This window comes from Podarcis raffonei, chromosome 2, assembly GCF_027172205.1.
Source record: "Podarcis raffonei isolate rPodRaf1 chromosome 2, rPodRaf1.pri, whole genome shotgun sequence".
Lineage (NCBI taxonomy): Eukaryota > Metazoa > Chordata > Lepidosauria > Squamata > Lacertidae > Podarcis > Podarcis raffonei.
This window is the reverse complement of record NC_070603.1, coordinates 834,835-850,567: the sequence shown is the minus strand read 5'-3', so window position 1 is coordinate 850,567 and position 15,733 is coordinate 834,835. Positions and strand designations below refer to the sequence as shown.

At 46.3% G+C, this 15,733-nt stretch overlaps 1 protein-coding gene across 2 annotated transcripts in view; it reads left to right on the top strand.

Moving 5' to 3' along the window:
* The window catches only part of ATP13A1 (ATPase 13A1), a 42,447-nt gene that overhangs the window by 3,434 nt on the left and 23,280 nt on the right, over positions 1-15,733 (top strand). For both annotated transcript variants that reach the window (XM_053369130.1, XM_053369137.1), the window contains exons 2-9: positions 1,609-1,698; positions 2,409-2,599; positions 4,779-4,851; positions 8,919-9,074; positions 9,850-9,919; positions 10,523-10,629; positions 12,121-12,250; positions 14,283-14,338. In XM_053369130.1, coding sequence (XP_053225105.1) covers positions 1,609-1,698; positions 2,409-2,599; positions 4,779-4,851; positions 8,919-9,074; positions 9,850-9,919; positions 10,523-10,629; positions 12,121-12,250; positions 14,283-14,338 — 873 coding nt within the window. The remainder of the gene's footprint in view (positions 1-1,608; positions 1,699-2,408; positions 2,600-4,778; positions 4,852-8,918; positions 9,075-9,849; positions 9,920-10,522; positions 10,630-12,120; positions 12,251-14,282; positions 14,339-15,733) is intronic.

The window sequence follows — 15,733 nt, the reverse complement described above, 5'->3', positions numbered from 1 at the left end:
ATTTGATCATTCCAAATGAAACTTCAGCTTTGGCAAAAAAAATTGGATCAAAATACAGTGGTACCTCGGGTTAAGTACTTAATTCGTTCTGGAGGTCCGTACTTAACCTGAAACTGTTCTTAACCTGAAGCACCACTTTAGCTAATGGGGCCTCCTGCTGCCACCGCGCCGCCGGAACACGATTTCTATTCTCATCCTGAAGCAAAGTTCTTAACCTGAAGCACAATTTCTGGGTTAGCGGAGTCTGTAACCTGAAGCGTATGTAACTTGAAGCGTATGTAACCCGAGGTACCACTGTAAAATTTAGGTGTTGCCTACCTTATGTGCTTTCTTTGAGGAACATGACATTGAACCAGACAAAAGGATTGCGATTATAATTTCTGTGAAAGAACACTTGCACATGCTTGCAGACGAAATTTCATCATACTTTCCAAATCTACCTGACACCCCATATGCACTTGCCAGAAGCCCATTCACAGTCAAAGTTGAAGATGTTCCTGAGACAGCACAAGAGGAGTTCATTGAATTTATTAACAGTGATGCAGCGAGAACTGATTTCTCTACAAGGCCAGTTACAAAATTCTGGATCAAGTGTTTGCACTCATATCCTGTTCTGTCTGAGAATGTGTTGTGCCTTCTTCCATTTCCAACAACATATCTTTGTGAAACAGAGTTTTCCAGCTTGTTGGTTATCAAGTCTACAGAAGTAGACTTGTTGTAGAAGATTATCTTTGTTGTGCTCTTGCAAAGTCTGCCCCAAGAATTTCTGATCTGGTGAGAAAGAAGCAATCTCAACCTTCACACTGACTTTGGCTTTTTACGCATACTGTCGCAAAATAGAGCAATGTAATTTACAGTTGTTATATTAAGACTGTTACCCATGCTACACCATGCTTCATGACAAAATTTCATTTATTTGTAATTAGAAATAAATATTTTGCAATATATAATTACATATTGTTTTTGTGATTAATCACTATGCTTTAATTATGTTCAATTTGTAACAATGAAAATACATCCTGCCTATCAGATATTTACATTACGATTCATAAACAGTAGCAAAATTACAGTTATGAAGTAGCAGCAAAAATAGTTTTATGGTTGGGGGTCACCACAACATGAGGAACTATATTAAAGGGTCGTGGCATTAGGAAGGTTGAGAACCACTGTTTTAGACAATACAGTGGAAGGGCACAGACAATATTTATTTTAAAACTTACTTGTTAAAGCTCTTAATAGTGAATTAGTTTAAGTAACTGATAGTTATTTACCATCAGTTGTTAATGTTTTGCCACCTGTTAATCATACTCAAAATTAGCTGCTTGAGGCAGCCACTGTATTCTGTCTCATAGTAGGGTCAGTCCTGTGCAAAAGGTTCAAAGGAACAGAGGCTAGTTGTGTATCCATCTCAGATACTGACCTGGTTTGTACATAATGCTAAGCAGATGTGAATTTCCAGAGCAAAGATCACAACCGCAAGCCTTGGTTTACTACTCTTGGTTGATTTAGGAAAGACAAACCAAAAGCTCAGATTCAGATGTAATGCTATGCCGGCTCTTTTGATCCTAACTCTAAGACTGTTTTCTTCCCTAATTGTGTGTCTTTCAGGTGCGCAGTCCAAGGAAAGCCACATTGGCTAAAGTTGTGCCAACCCCCAATAACGGTTCTGCAGAATTGGTGCCCATCCATCGAGACCAGGTAAGAAATTCATGGCTGTGGTTCAAAGCAGCTCCCCCATGTGGAACCTTCTGTTATCCCATTTCTGTTTGCCAGCTGGATACAGACTACGCTAGTCATGACTTGACTTGTTGCTTCAGTGGGACTTTTGACTAAGTCTGGATCTGGCCTATTGATTTGGCACCTTGTAAAAAGCCACAGAAAAGCAGACTTGGCAGCCAAATAAAGGGAGGAAGCATGCAGGCAGCGCATGTTTGAGAGGGTGGGTTAAATTGATTTGTGTCTCTTGTCTACTTCAGACATTTTTTTGTATATTATGACTTTCAGCTTTGGAGGTGTCCTTTTATTGTGGTACTTTATTGATGCTTGGGTTTACTTTGCTCAGTTTGGAACACAGGAAGCTGCCTTATTCTGAGTTGGGCTACTGGTTCATTTAGCTCAGTATTGTTGATATTGATTGGCAGCTGCTCTCCGCGGTATCAGACAGGATCCTGTCCCAGCCCTACCTGGAGATGCCAGGGATAGGATCTGGGACCTTCTGCATGCCAAGCAACCGCTTTGCCACTGAGCTTCGGCCCTTCCCTGTTGGGGTGGAAGGGCTGGTGATTGTGCCTACCTTGCAGCAGGGAGTCCTTTTAAACATGACAGTGGAAGTGTCTAAAATCTTACTTGCTAAGCTGGCCTCTTGCATGTGGAAACCTGTTTGCTGTAGCTTTCTTTATTTCTTCTAGGGGGAGGATGGACAGGAGGTCCTTTCCTTCGAATTTCAGAAAATCAAATATTTCTACGAGCTAAATGAGAGGAAAAAATTCCTTCCTGTGCTATTCCCTGTGGAACATCCATTGCAATTTTATCAGAATGCACGTGGCTACCAGGAAGACAAGGAGATCAAAGCAGCAGAGAAGACCTATGGCACCAACAAGTAAGTGGGGCAAACTTGGATCCAGCTGCTTTGGGGTAACATTTATGGTGGGCATTTCCAGGAATTGGAGCACTCAGACTTTTGCCCACAGGATGCCTGAATTAATGACTAATTAACTTACAACTATTAGTTGGCAGTACTTTGAATCCAGCATGTGGGTAACATAGTATGAGTTAAGGGTTCTCTGGGGGATACTCTAGCAAAAAATAACCGCTGACAAAACATAGTGCTTAGTGTGATGCGCTGTGCTCAGTGTGGGTCAAGCCGCCTGTGGGTAGGTAGGTGTTGGCAGCATCCACCTGCCTTGAGAGACAATGGAGTGTGCATCTGGAGGTGAAGTCAAACTGCCGCATTACCAGTGCCGAAGTGGCCTCCCAGGGTGCGAGTCCTGGACTGCCCAGACCACAAGACACACACCTGCCTGCCTCCCTGGTGTGGTCCAAAGGAAAGCAGAGCAATGGATGGGTAGTACTATCAGGTTAATGAGTAACTATAAGAAGAATTTTACAGAAATAGTTTTTCGTTTCTGTGTAACTATTTTTTACAGTTTACTACCTGGTGATTCTGTCCTTCCACAGGCGAGCAATTTTATTCTGATTTGGCTCCTGAGTATGCAGTTGTATGCATCAATGGGGCTTACTTCTAAGTAGATATGGGTAGAGGAAAGCATAAATCTCCAGACCTTTTTGAATAAAAGTAGGGGTTCTTTGGTCATTGTTCTACAACTTTTGTGCCCGTGTTGCCTGCACATTGCTCATTAATGGAAGCTGAAAACTCATAGGGCACATCTAGAATATCCCCTACTAGATCTGTCCTGTGTCCTGGGCTGAGCACTGCAGTCTTTCCACATGCATTTAGGGGTAGGAATAGTAGAGCAAACAGCCCCTCCCTTTTTACAGTCATCACCTGAACTCAAGCCCTGGCCCTAATCTCTCTGGTACCTCTCTTAGCCCTTAACTGAAGGGCCTCCAGGATTGAGCCAGCAAGTGGAGGCAAGGAAGATTAACCTACTCAACACCTTCCTCTCTTCTTCACAGTTGAAATACAACTTCCTAGCTCTAATCCCTTGTTCTGGGTTCCCTTCCCAGAAGGTGCTGTCTGCAACAAGGAACACAATTAAGACTCAACACATGCATCAGATTGCACACATTTTTCATGGCCTCTCCTTTCACTCACATTCTAGCCATCACCTCCCCAGCTCCTATTTATTCTTGGGTAATTATGGTGGGGAGAGAATTCTTTTCTTCTCCCATCGTCCACCCACCTAAGCTTCTCAGTCTTAAACTCTTAGTGTTTTGAGGCAAAGTTATGTAGTCTTCAAAGTGATAGATCAACCACGAAAGATGCAGGCATCTACTGCAATTGTGTCTGAAGGAACAGAATACCCCCTTGAATAATGCAACTTTGTCTTAAAGGCCTGATAAAATTTTAGGGCCTGTAAGATGACAGCAGAACTATCAGGAAAGGTGGGCAACACAATGAAAACTCAAGTCAGTAGCTGCAGCTTCTCTAACAGTATCTGGAAGAACAAGCAAATGATGTAATAATCATGTCAACCAGTAAGAGAGAGTTTTCACTCTTCAGTTTTCAGCCAAATGTTAGAGGTTCACTTTCATAAAAATGGCAATGGCTGCAATGGTAATTCTTGTTTCTCTAGTTATTAAATATACACAGTTGAAGTAACTCTATGAAAGACAATGGAATACAAGATTTTGAAACCTTCCTCATAAGCCCTGTTTTATGAAGAGTTTTGTCTGAGGGATTGCTACCCGTCAACTTCTCAGAACAAGCACTTTTGCAATGTTTCCACTTGGAAACAGAGCCGGATGCTCTAAGACTTTGCAGAAGTGCTTCCAAGTGGAAACAGAGCAAGCAGAAAGATGGTGAGGTGTCTCATGTGGGGTTGGGGGGGGGTGTGTGTGTGTGCAGTGGCGTAGCGTGGGTTGTCAGCACCCGGGGCAAGGCAAGTCATTTGCGCCCCCTAACCCGTGGATTTTAGCACTCAAGTCTCGAGCGCGCGCCCCCCCCCGATGGTGCGGCCGGCCCCCCCTGCACCCCCCACACTACGCCACTATGTGTGTATGTGTGTAATCAAACCTCCAGGGTTTTAGGGGTTGCAAGCAGGACAGAATGTCACAACACAATGCCAAAATAAATCAGGGTTCTGTTTTTCACACAGGGCAGAGATGGTTGTGCCAGAATTCCTTGAACTCTTCAAAGAAAGAGCCACTGCCCCTTTCTTCGTCTTTCAGGTAATCAAAAAGGATATGCAGCATCAGCCTCTTTTTGAGTTTCTGTTCCTTAAACCCAGAATTCCACAGGCAAAATCTCTTACATATATTTAAAAATTGACACCTTCTATTGTACAGTGGTACCTCTGGTTAAGTACTTAATTCGTTCCGGAGGTCCATTCTTAACCTGAAACTGTTCTTAACCTGAAGCACCACTTTAGCTAATGGGGCCTCCTCCTCCTCCTGCTGCTGCTGCTGCTGCTGCTGCAGCTGCTGCGCCGCCGGAGCACAATTTCTGTTCTCATCCTGAAGCAAAGTTCTTAACCTGAGGTACTATTTCTGGGTTAGCGGAGTCTGTAACCTGAAGCGTATGTAACGTGAAGCGTATGTAACCCGAGGTACCACTGTACTTTGAATCACACACTCCTACCATACATATTTACCAGGCTGGTATGGACTTAGATGCTGCTCAGCCATCCTTGGCGCAGAAGCTAGGAACCTCAAAGCCAAAGTGAGAGCATTTGGGTCAAAATTAAGGGAGAGAAGAATAACAGCGACCTCATTCTGGGAGTTTACTATAGATCCCCAAGCCAAACGGAGGACATAGATGATGCCTTCCTGGAACAGATGGCCAAGCATGCAAAAGGAAGGAAGATAGTAGTAATGGGGGACTTCAATTACTCGGATATTTGTTGGATGTCAAACTCAGCCAAGAGCATAAGGTCAAACAGATTCTTCACTGGCCTTGCAGACAACTTCATTGTCCAGAAAGTGGGAGAAGCAACAAGAGGAACAGCCATTTTAGATCTGGTCCTAACCAATGTTGATGACCTGGTTAATAGGGTAGAAGTGGAAGGATCATTAGGCGCGAGTGATCATGCTCTTCTGAAGTTTACTATACAGCGGAAAGGAGCAGCCAAGCATACTAGGACTCAATTTCTTGACTTTAAGAAAGCCGACTTCATAAAACTTAGGGAAGTGCTGGGTGAGATCCCATGGACAGTAATACTAAAAGGAAAGGGAGTTCACGATGGCTGGGAGTTTGTTAAGAGGGAGATGGTAAAAGCACAACTTCAGGCAATACCAATGAGACGGAAACATGGAAGGTGCCTAAAGAAGCCAGGGTGGCTATCTAAAGAACTTTTAACTGAGTTAAGATTAAAAAAGGATGTGTACAAAAAATGGAAAAGGGGGGAAACCACCAAAGAGGAATTCAAACAAATAGCCAGCACGTGTAGACACAAAGTCAGAAAAGGTAAAGCACAGAATGAACTCAGGCTTGCTAGAGAGGTTAAAAGCAACAAAAAAGGCTTTTATGGGTATGTTCGTAGCAAAAGGAAGAACAAAGAAACAGTGGGGTCACTCAGAGGAGAAGATGGTGAAATGCAAACAGGGGACACAGAAAGGGCTGAACTCCTCAATGCCTTCTTTGCCTCAGTCTTCTCCGATAAAGAAAACAATGCCCGGCCTGAAGAATTTGGAGCAAATGATTCAGCAGAGGAAACACAGCCCAGAATAACTAAGGAGATAGTACAAGAATACTTGGCTAGTCTAGATGTATTCAAGTCTCCAGGGCCAGATGAACTGCATCCAAGAGTATTAAAAGAACTGGCAGATGTGATTTCAGAACCACTGGCAGTCATCTTTGAGAATTCCTGGAAAACAGGCGAAGTCCCGGCAGACTGGAGGAGGGCAAATGTTGTCCCTATTTTCAAAAAGGGGAAAAGAGAGGACCCAAATAATTACCGCCCAGTCAGTCTGACATCAATACCAGGGAAGATTCTGGAGCAGATCATTAAGCAAACAGTCTGTGAGCACCTAGAAAGGAATGCTGTGATCACCAATAGTCAGCATGGATTTCTGAAAAATAAGTCATGTCAGACTAACCTGATCTCGTTTTTTGACAGAATTACAAGCCTGGTAGATGAAAGGAACGCAGTGGATGTAGCCTACCTTGATTTCAGCAAGGCATTTGACAAGGTGCCCCATGATATTCTTGTAAAGAAGCTGGTAAAATGCGGTCTTGACTATGCTACCACTCAGTGGATTTGTAACTGGCTGACTGACCAAACCCAAAGGGTGCTCATCAATGGTTCCTCTTCATCCTGGAGAAGAGTGACTAGTGGGGTGCCACAGGGTTCTGTCTTGGGCCCGGTCTTATTCAACATCTTTATCAACGACTTGGATGATGGACTCAAGGGCATCCTGATCAAATTTGCAGATGACACCAAACTGGGAGGGGTGGCTAACACCCCAGAGGACAGGATCACACTTCAAAACGACCTTGACAGATTAGAGAACTGGGCCAAAACAAACAAGATGAATTTTAACAGGGAGAAATGTAAAGTATTGCACTTGGGCAAAAAAAATGAGAGGCACAAATACAAGATGGGTGACACCTGGCTTGAGAGCACTACATGTGAAAAGGATCTAGCCGTGTGACGCGGCAGCTAAAAAAACCAATGCAATTCTGGGCTGCATCAATAGGAGTATAGCATCTAGATCAAGGGAAGTAATAGTGCCACTGTATTCTGCTCTGGTCAGACCTCACCTGGAGTACTGTGTCCAGTTCTGGGCACCACAGTTCAAGAAGGACACTGACAAACTGGAACGTGTCCAGAGGAGGGCAACCAAAATGGTCAAAGGCCTGGAAACGATGCCTTATGAGGAACGGCTAAGGGAGCTGGACATGTTTAGCCTGGAGAAGAGGAGGTTAAGGGGTGATATGATAGCCATGTTCAAATATATAAAAGGATGTCACATAGAGGAGGGAGAAAGGTTGTTTTCTGCTGCTCCAGAGAAGCGGACACGGAGCAATGGATCCAAACTACAAGAAAGAAGATTCCACCTAAACATTAGGAAGAACTTCCTGACAGTAAGAGCTGTTCAACAGTGGAATTTGCTGCCAAGGAGTGTGGTGGAGTCTCCTTCTTTGGAGGTCTTTAAGCAGAGGCTTGACAACCATATGTCAGGAGTGCTCTGATGGTGTTTCCTGCTTGGCAGGGGGTTGGACTCGATGGCTCTTGTGGTCTCTTCCAACTCTATGATTCTATGAAAGGTTGCAGCGTTTGGGAATATTTTAGTTTACAGAAAAGGTGCTAAGAGTCGACATGATAGACATTTGTAAAATTATGCATGACATGGAGAAAGAGAAAAAATTTCCTGCCCTCATAATGCTAGAACTCGTGGACATCCAGTGAAACTGAATATTGGAAGATTCAGGACTTCTTCATGCTGCACATAGGTAAACTCTGGAACTTGCTCCCCTCAGAGGCAGTCACAGCCACCAGCTTAGCTGACTTTAGAAGCAGCTTAGACAAACCTCTTGTCCTCATCATGGAGGATAAGGATATCTGTGGTCGCCTGCTGTGGTTGCTATGCTCTGCCTCCACAGCTGGAAGCAGTTCTCTTCGGATTACCAGCCACTGAAACTGCAGCCAGAAAGAGGGCTTTCCCCCTACAGTCATCTGGCTGGCCACTATGAGAACAGGGCGCTGGACCAGATGGGGCATTGGCCTGATTCAGCTTACTGTTCTTAAGTTAAAATTAATGTTTTCTTAAAAGTTTTCAGTGTGTATAAAATATCATATGTTTATGCGAATAACAAAGTTTATACAGGCCCAGCCTCTACCCTCGTGTCCCACATGGACGTTCTTGGAGGGCCTGATGAGTCTAGTAACAAAAGGTTTGCGTTAGGCTGTTGCAGTTTTTGTCTTCTCTCTTTGGTCATTTAACACATACCCGTTTCAAAATGCTTTCAAACCACACAATAATTTGTGGTTCAAGAAAAACAAATCTAAAGTCCACTTGGGTGCCCAGAATTGGTTTCCATGGTTCTTTGGAGCTTGGCCACTATTTCAGCAACCATTGCAACAATCTTATAAGATGGTCCAGTATTATTTATCCCTCTGTTGCACACCAAGCACCAAGGCTAGAAGCTTGTCCAAGGCTACCTCATGCATTTGAGGCTGAGGTGAAACTTAAATGCTTTTAGCCACTGTGCTAACCAAGTCTTTGTCATAGGCCCAAATGGGATTGTTGCTCTGTACCAGTATTGGGAGTGCTTTGTGTCTGTTTCCTACATGTAGGTCTTCTGCGTGGGGTTGTGGTGCCTGGATGAATACTGGTATTACAGTGTCTTCACCCTTTCCATGCTGGTGGCTTTTGAAGCATCTCTCGTCCAGCAGCAAATGAGGAACATGTCAGAGATTCGAAAAATGGGCAACAAACCCTACATGATCCAGGTGAGCCAAGGCAGGAAGTGGTGAGCAATGCTGTGAGACACTGGTCCTTCCCACTTGGAGACAATCTGATGAGGCGCATGGATTCCGGAACGCTGAATCCCCGTTGCTCAGGGTGACCCTAGAGGGCTGATCACTGTGTAGAATGTAGAATGCAGAAGGGAACAGTAATGGCAGTTGCTGGAAGGAGAGCAGTCAGGAGAATAAAGCCAAGGTTGTTGGGGTGAACTTGGAGGTGCCGCCAGAGCCGCAGGGATTGCGCCAGCCCCAGATGGGAGTTAGGAGAATTATCTTGTCATTCAGCTGCTCCTCACCTGCCTAAAGGGTTTGTTATCAACAATACTCCCAAACCATGGCGATTCTTCTCTTGCACCAATCCCCATGGCTTCCCCATCTCCCCTGTTCATGCAAGGGCATTGGGAAGACAGTTGCCTGTATCATTCTGTCAGGTGGTGCTGTAGTTGATCAAGGGAGTGCAGGAGGCTCTTGACCTGACCAGGCCTGAGTTTCCAAAGTATTAGAACGGGGTTGCTGTTTAATAGATTAACCTGTGATGGATAATTGGTCCAACAGTCTCCATTCAGGAGTCCTTGAGCCCAAGCTGATATGAATTGTAGGTATGACGAGGTGAATTTGGGGAAGTTGGTTTGTGGACAGCTCCAGCTCCTCTTCCTCTAGCATCCTAAATGCCACCCTTCTGTGAACCACCCTGAGATCTGTGGATGAAGATTAAATTAATAAAGAACAATAGTACTAATAATATCTCTTCCTCTTGCAGGTTTACAGAAACAGGAAGTGGCGTCCAATTTCCAGCGATGAGATAATTCCAGGGGACATTGTGTCCATTGGTAAGATCAGTGTTGCGCTGATAAGAGCCCTGCCACCCACAGTCTTAATTAGCTCAACTATGTGTATAAATTAAAGGTAAAGGTAAAGGTACCCCTGCCCGTACGGGCCAGTCTTGCCAGACTCTAGGGTTGTGCGCCCATCTCACTCAAGAGGCCGGGGGCCAGCGCTGTCCGGAGACACTTCCGGGTCACGTGGCCAGCGTGACATCGCTGCTCTGGCGAGCCAGAGCCGCACACAGAAACGCCGTTTACCTTCCCGCTTGTAAGCGGTCCCTATTTATCTACTTGCACCCGGGGGTGCTTTCGAACTGCTAGGTTGGCAGGCGCTGGGACTGAACGACGGGAGCGCACCCCGCCACAGGGATTCGAACCGCCGACCTTTCGATCGGCAAGCCCTAGGCGCTGAGGCTTTTACCCACAGCGCCACCCGCGTCCCTGTGTATAAATTAGCATGTGCATATTTCATGCAACTTTGTGTCATGGGCCTGAAGCCTGAGTCTTTTCAATACCTGACACAGTCCCTCTCTCAAGAGTCCTGAGACCTTATGAGCAAAGGCCCCACCTTCCCCCCAGTCCTTCTGAGCATCCAACTCTCACTTCCAGGCCGCTCCCCCCATGAGAACCTTGTGCCGTGCGATGTGCTGCTGCTGCGGGGAAGGTGCATCGTAGATGAAGCCATGTTGACTGGAGAGTCAGTGCCTCAAATGAAGGTTTGCCTGATGATTTCTGCTAATTTAGTCACAATTTATTTAGTGTTAGCAGGATGCCTGGCAGTTATACAATCTGCAGAAGACAGTGCTGACCCAGGAAAACGGACACAGTGAATGTGAAATGGGGAAACGGGCCATATAGATGCTGCGGGGTGGGGCTGCATGAAAGTCGACATAGTGGAAGGGATCGAAAGGGGACACCTGGGGAGCAAGGAGTGAAAGTGAAGGAGAGAGGAGGTGTAGCTTTGAATAGTAAGGAAGAGAAACATGAAGCTGACAAGGGAAATGGCAGGGATGTGTTCGCTTATGCAGAGGGAGAGATTGCCATGGCAACAAGAGGCAAAGCCAAAATTTTGGAGGAGAGGTTTGGCAATTACTATGAGCGATATGGAACCTCCATGTTCAGAGGTGGCGTATTTTAGAGCCTCGGGTAGTGGGACCATCTCATTCTGCCTGCTTGTTGCCAGTGTCCTAGGAGTGGCCGTTGCTGGACGCAGGAGGCTGGACTAGATCAATATGGCCTGATCTGGCAAGGCAGCTTTTGTTTACTATACATCATCTGTGGGAAGTCATTGGCTTTAGGTAGCAGAGTGAACTCCAGCTGAGTTCAGGATTCACTGGTTTTGGTTAGTTAATGAATCTTAAAAAACAACAACCCCAAAACAAGGGCAGCTTGATGGATCCCTTGCCTTGGTGATGGGTGGTGCTCCCTCCCATGGTCCCCAGTGTGGAGTCCTCTGACTTACTGAACAAGAGAAGAAACAGGAAGTGGCTTGTTTTATGCCGGTGGTGCTTTTGTAGTTCCAAATTCAAATTGCAAATAGCACAATGCTTATATTTATTTAAAAACAAACAAACTGGCAAAGCAATCCAGTTATACAAAGCATCAAAGCGCAACAACACTTAGTTTTGTTTGTTGAATTTATTAGATGCATTTTTCTAAAAGAAGACTCAAGTTGTCTTGGAGCAGTTAAAATATACAAACATTTATATAAAATGAAACAATAGAAACAGTCACCATAAAATAATAAAACTGCACTACCCCAACAGTATAATGAAACATCATGGACGGCCAGTTACCAAAGGCTGATATAAAACTCATCCCATCAAATATCTGGGAGTAGAGGAATGTCAACTTCACACCGAAAAATACTGTTTTTTAGATGCTTTTTATTTTATTTTAAATTATATTAAGAACATAAGAATCACATACCTGATGTGCTCCCTCCAACAGTAGAAGCAGCTGCAGATTTCCAAAGTTGAGGAATGAGGGAGATTCTCAGTCCCTGGATTTTAGAGTCTTTTGTGTTAAAATATCACTACATATAGCTTGCTCCCTTGTGACCAAGAATGCAGGCAGGTGCAGAGCAGGTTGTTGATGTCTGTCTACATTTGTACCTGCCTAATGTAGGCGGAATAGTTGGGCCAGGCATTATTGAACATCTGTTATCAGTTCCCAAATGTGCTTTTTTTCTTCTTCTTTTATTGTAGGAGCCAATCGAAGAGTTAGACCCAGAATATGTCTTGGACATGAAGGCCGATTCCAGATTGCACATAATTTTTGGGGGAACGAAAGTTGTACAGCACATCCCACCGCAAAAAGCAAGCACAGGCCTGAAACGTATGTACATGCTTATCTAGCTTGAATCAATGGCAGGGAAGCTCTTAAAATGTCATTCCCTGAACAGTTTAGTTGCTGCTTGATTGCTGATATAATAAACCCGCTAACTTTAGCACTAAGGGTACCGTATATACTTGAGTATAAGCCGACCCAAATATAAGCCAAGGCACCTAATTTTAGCACAAAAAATGGGAAAACTTAATAATAATAATAATAATAATAATAATAATAATAATAATAATAATATTTATTTATACCCCGCACTCCTCAGCCAAGGCCGGGCTCAGGGTGGCTTACAAGCAATAATAAAAACAAGTTGAATGATTACAACTTAAAAACAAAATTAAAATACAACATTAAAATATTAAAATGTAGCCTCATCGCATTATTGACTCGAGTATAAGCCGGTTCACCACACCACAAACCTGGTGGTGGCGGCAGCGGCGGAGGAAGAACAAGCAGCCCAAAAGGGCTGCTTTTGGGCTGCTCGTTCCTCCTCCGCCGACAGTGGCAAAGGTGGAGGAAGAGGAAGTAGCAGCCCAAAAGGGCTCCTTTCGGGCCGCTCGTCCCTCCGCTGCTCGCAAGAGCAGGCATAGGAGCTGCGGTTGGGAGAGGTGCAGCGCCTCTCCCAACTGCGGCTCCTGTGCCTGCCCTTGCAAGAGGCAGGCGGCGGCGGTGGAACCAGCAGCGAGAAAGGGCTCCTTTTGGATTGCTCGTCCCTCCGCCGCGCTGCCCACCTCACTCAAGTATAAGCCGAAGGGGGCTTTTTCAGCGTAAAAAATGTGGTGAAAAAGTTGGCTTATACACGAGTATATACGGTAATCTCTTAGTAGGAAAGACCCGTGGAAACCTGTGCTTTCCCCTTTCTTCTCTGGCAGAATTTCCCTGGTGCAGAATTTAAAGTCATCACTTTTAGCTGTGAGATGAGGATATATACCTGTTCGGAAACTGAAACTTTGAGATCAAGTAGACATGCAGACATTGGTAGTGAATCAGCTAGTGCTAGAAAAAGCAAAAGGGTCCAGTTTCTCCAACAGAAGCTACCTGAGTGATTCACATGATAGAATTAAACTTGCATTATAAAAAAGTATACAGGCAAAAGAGCCAAGCTTGGATAAATTACACAATTAGGGGTAGCTCAAATACTCCTTAATTACAGAATTGTATATTATTTATTCCTTTTGAATAATATGCATTTCTGACAATAATAGGATTTCATTATAGTATGATGCAGATTGGGAAGGCATTTAAAAATATAGAATAAATAAAAAATTCTTTTAAAAAACACAATTTCAAAGGGAGAGAGAGGGGAAACGTTTGCTGAAAATGCTATAAGTCAGGTAAAGGTAAAGGGACTCCTGACCATTCGGTCCAGTCATGGCCGACTCTGGAGTTGCGGTGCTCATCTCGCTTTGTTGGCCGAGGGAGCCAGCGTACGGCTTCCGGGTCATGTGGCCAGCATGACTAAGCCACTTCTGGCGAACCAGAGCAGTGCACGGAAACGCCGTTTACCTTCCCGTCGGAGCGGTACCTATTTATCTACTTGCACTTGACGTGCTTTCGAACTGCTAGGTTGGCAGGAGCTAGGACCGAGCAACGGGAGCTCACCCCATCGCGGGGATTCGTACCACCAACCTTCTGATCGGCAAGTCCTAGGCTCTGTGGTTTAACCCACAGCGCCACCTGCGTCCCTATAAGTCAGATACAACTCCTTCAAAACATGATCCAAAAGAAACTGCCTGAGCCTGGAAGAGAGGGAGAGGCACTATGATTCACCACAGATCTACCAACACCTTTGCGTCTTCTGCGCTGTGTAAGCTTAGACTGGTTTCTGCATGTTGCAGCTTCCTTCCTTCGCTTTAGCTCTTCTGCATTTCTTGATGGTCTGTCCTGGTGCCATGTAGCAGCTGAAGCCAAAGTGTTCATGTCCGAAGGACTTCTTTGGAAGAACTGTACAACTTGACCTTGAACATCTGCTCATTTTTTCATACCAACGTGTTGCGTAATCCTTTTCCTTTATACCTCTTCACAGCGGTTGATAACGGGTGTGTGGCCTATGTTCTAAGGACAGGCTTCAATACATCTCAGGTAAGAAACGAGAGCCACTGGGCTTCCGCTTGCACAACTGTCACCCAAAATTGGTTTGGGGTTGGTGTCAGGAGAACCCTCAGAACAGCACTTCGAGGGAGGAGGGGACAGACCACTGTACTTAACATGAGATAGTAGAAACCTGTTTTCATGTTTATTTTACCCTTGGGAGAAATCCACCTGACTTGGCATGTAAAGAGACAAAGACTTGTCTGGATATTTAGCTCCACCTTCAGGAGCCCTTGATTATCAAGGGACTTCTGTTTGCCTTCCTGAAGCTTCTGATAACCCTTGAAGCTCTCCTAAGTAAACTGGGGATTGTGATGAGCTGAGGACTTAGGAGAGCTAATCTTGGAAGCAAGCCCTGGGAACCTTTTGCTACTGTTCTAAGAGCGGATGGCGCTTTCAGTCTTGCTACAACTGTTTTACCGTATTTTTTGTCCCATAGGACGCACCTAGTTTTTTTGGGGGGAAATAACCAGGTTGGGGAAACGGAACCAGGTCGAGGAACAGCGGGATGGCGCGCTGCGCCTCCCTGCTGTCCCCCGAGCTTGTGGGGCTGGCCGATGTCTGCCCGGCGTGCTGGGCGCTCTGCTTCAGGGTGCCCCGGGCGGCAGGCTGCTATTCGCAGCGTGGGGAGCCCTGCAGGGAACTCCTGCAGGGCTCCCCACGCTGCGGATGTCTGTCCGGCGCACGAGGCGCTCTGCTTCAGGGCGTCTCTCGCGCCGGGCGGCAGGCTGCTATCCGCAGCTTGGGGAGCCCTGCGGGGAACTCCTGCAGGGCTCCCCACGCTGCGGATGTCTGTCCGGCGCGAGGGGCGCTCTGCTTCAGGGTGTCCCTCGCGCCGGGCGGCAGGCTGCTATCCGCAGCTTGGGGAGCCCTGCGAGGAACTCCTGCAGGGCTCCCCACGCTGCGGATGTCTGTCCGGCGTGCGGGGCGCTCTGCTTCAGGGTGCCCCAGGCAGCAGGCTGCTATCCGCAGCGTGGGGAGCCCTGTGGGGAACTCCTGCAGGGCTCCCCACGCTGCGGATGTCTGCCCGGCGCGAGGGACGCTCTGCTTCAGGGCGCGACTCGCGCCGGGCGGCAGGCTGCTATCCGCAGCCTAGACAGCCCTGCGGGAACTCCCGCAGGGTTGCCTAGGCTGCGGATGTGTTCCCTAAGCGCCGGCGCTGCGGAAAGCAGGCTGCTATCCGCAGCCTAGACAGCTCTGCGGGACCTCCGCAGGGTTGCCTAGGCTGCGGATGCGTTACCAAAGCGCTGGTCGCTCTGCTTTCAGTGCGCCCGGCGCTCCGGGAAGCAGGCTGCTATCCACAGCCTAGACAGCCCTGCGGGAACTCCCGCAGGGCTGCCTAGGCTGCGGATGTCTTCCTGAAGCCTGGAGAGCGAGAGGGGTTGG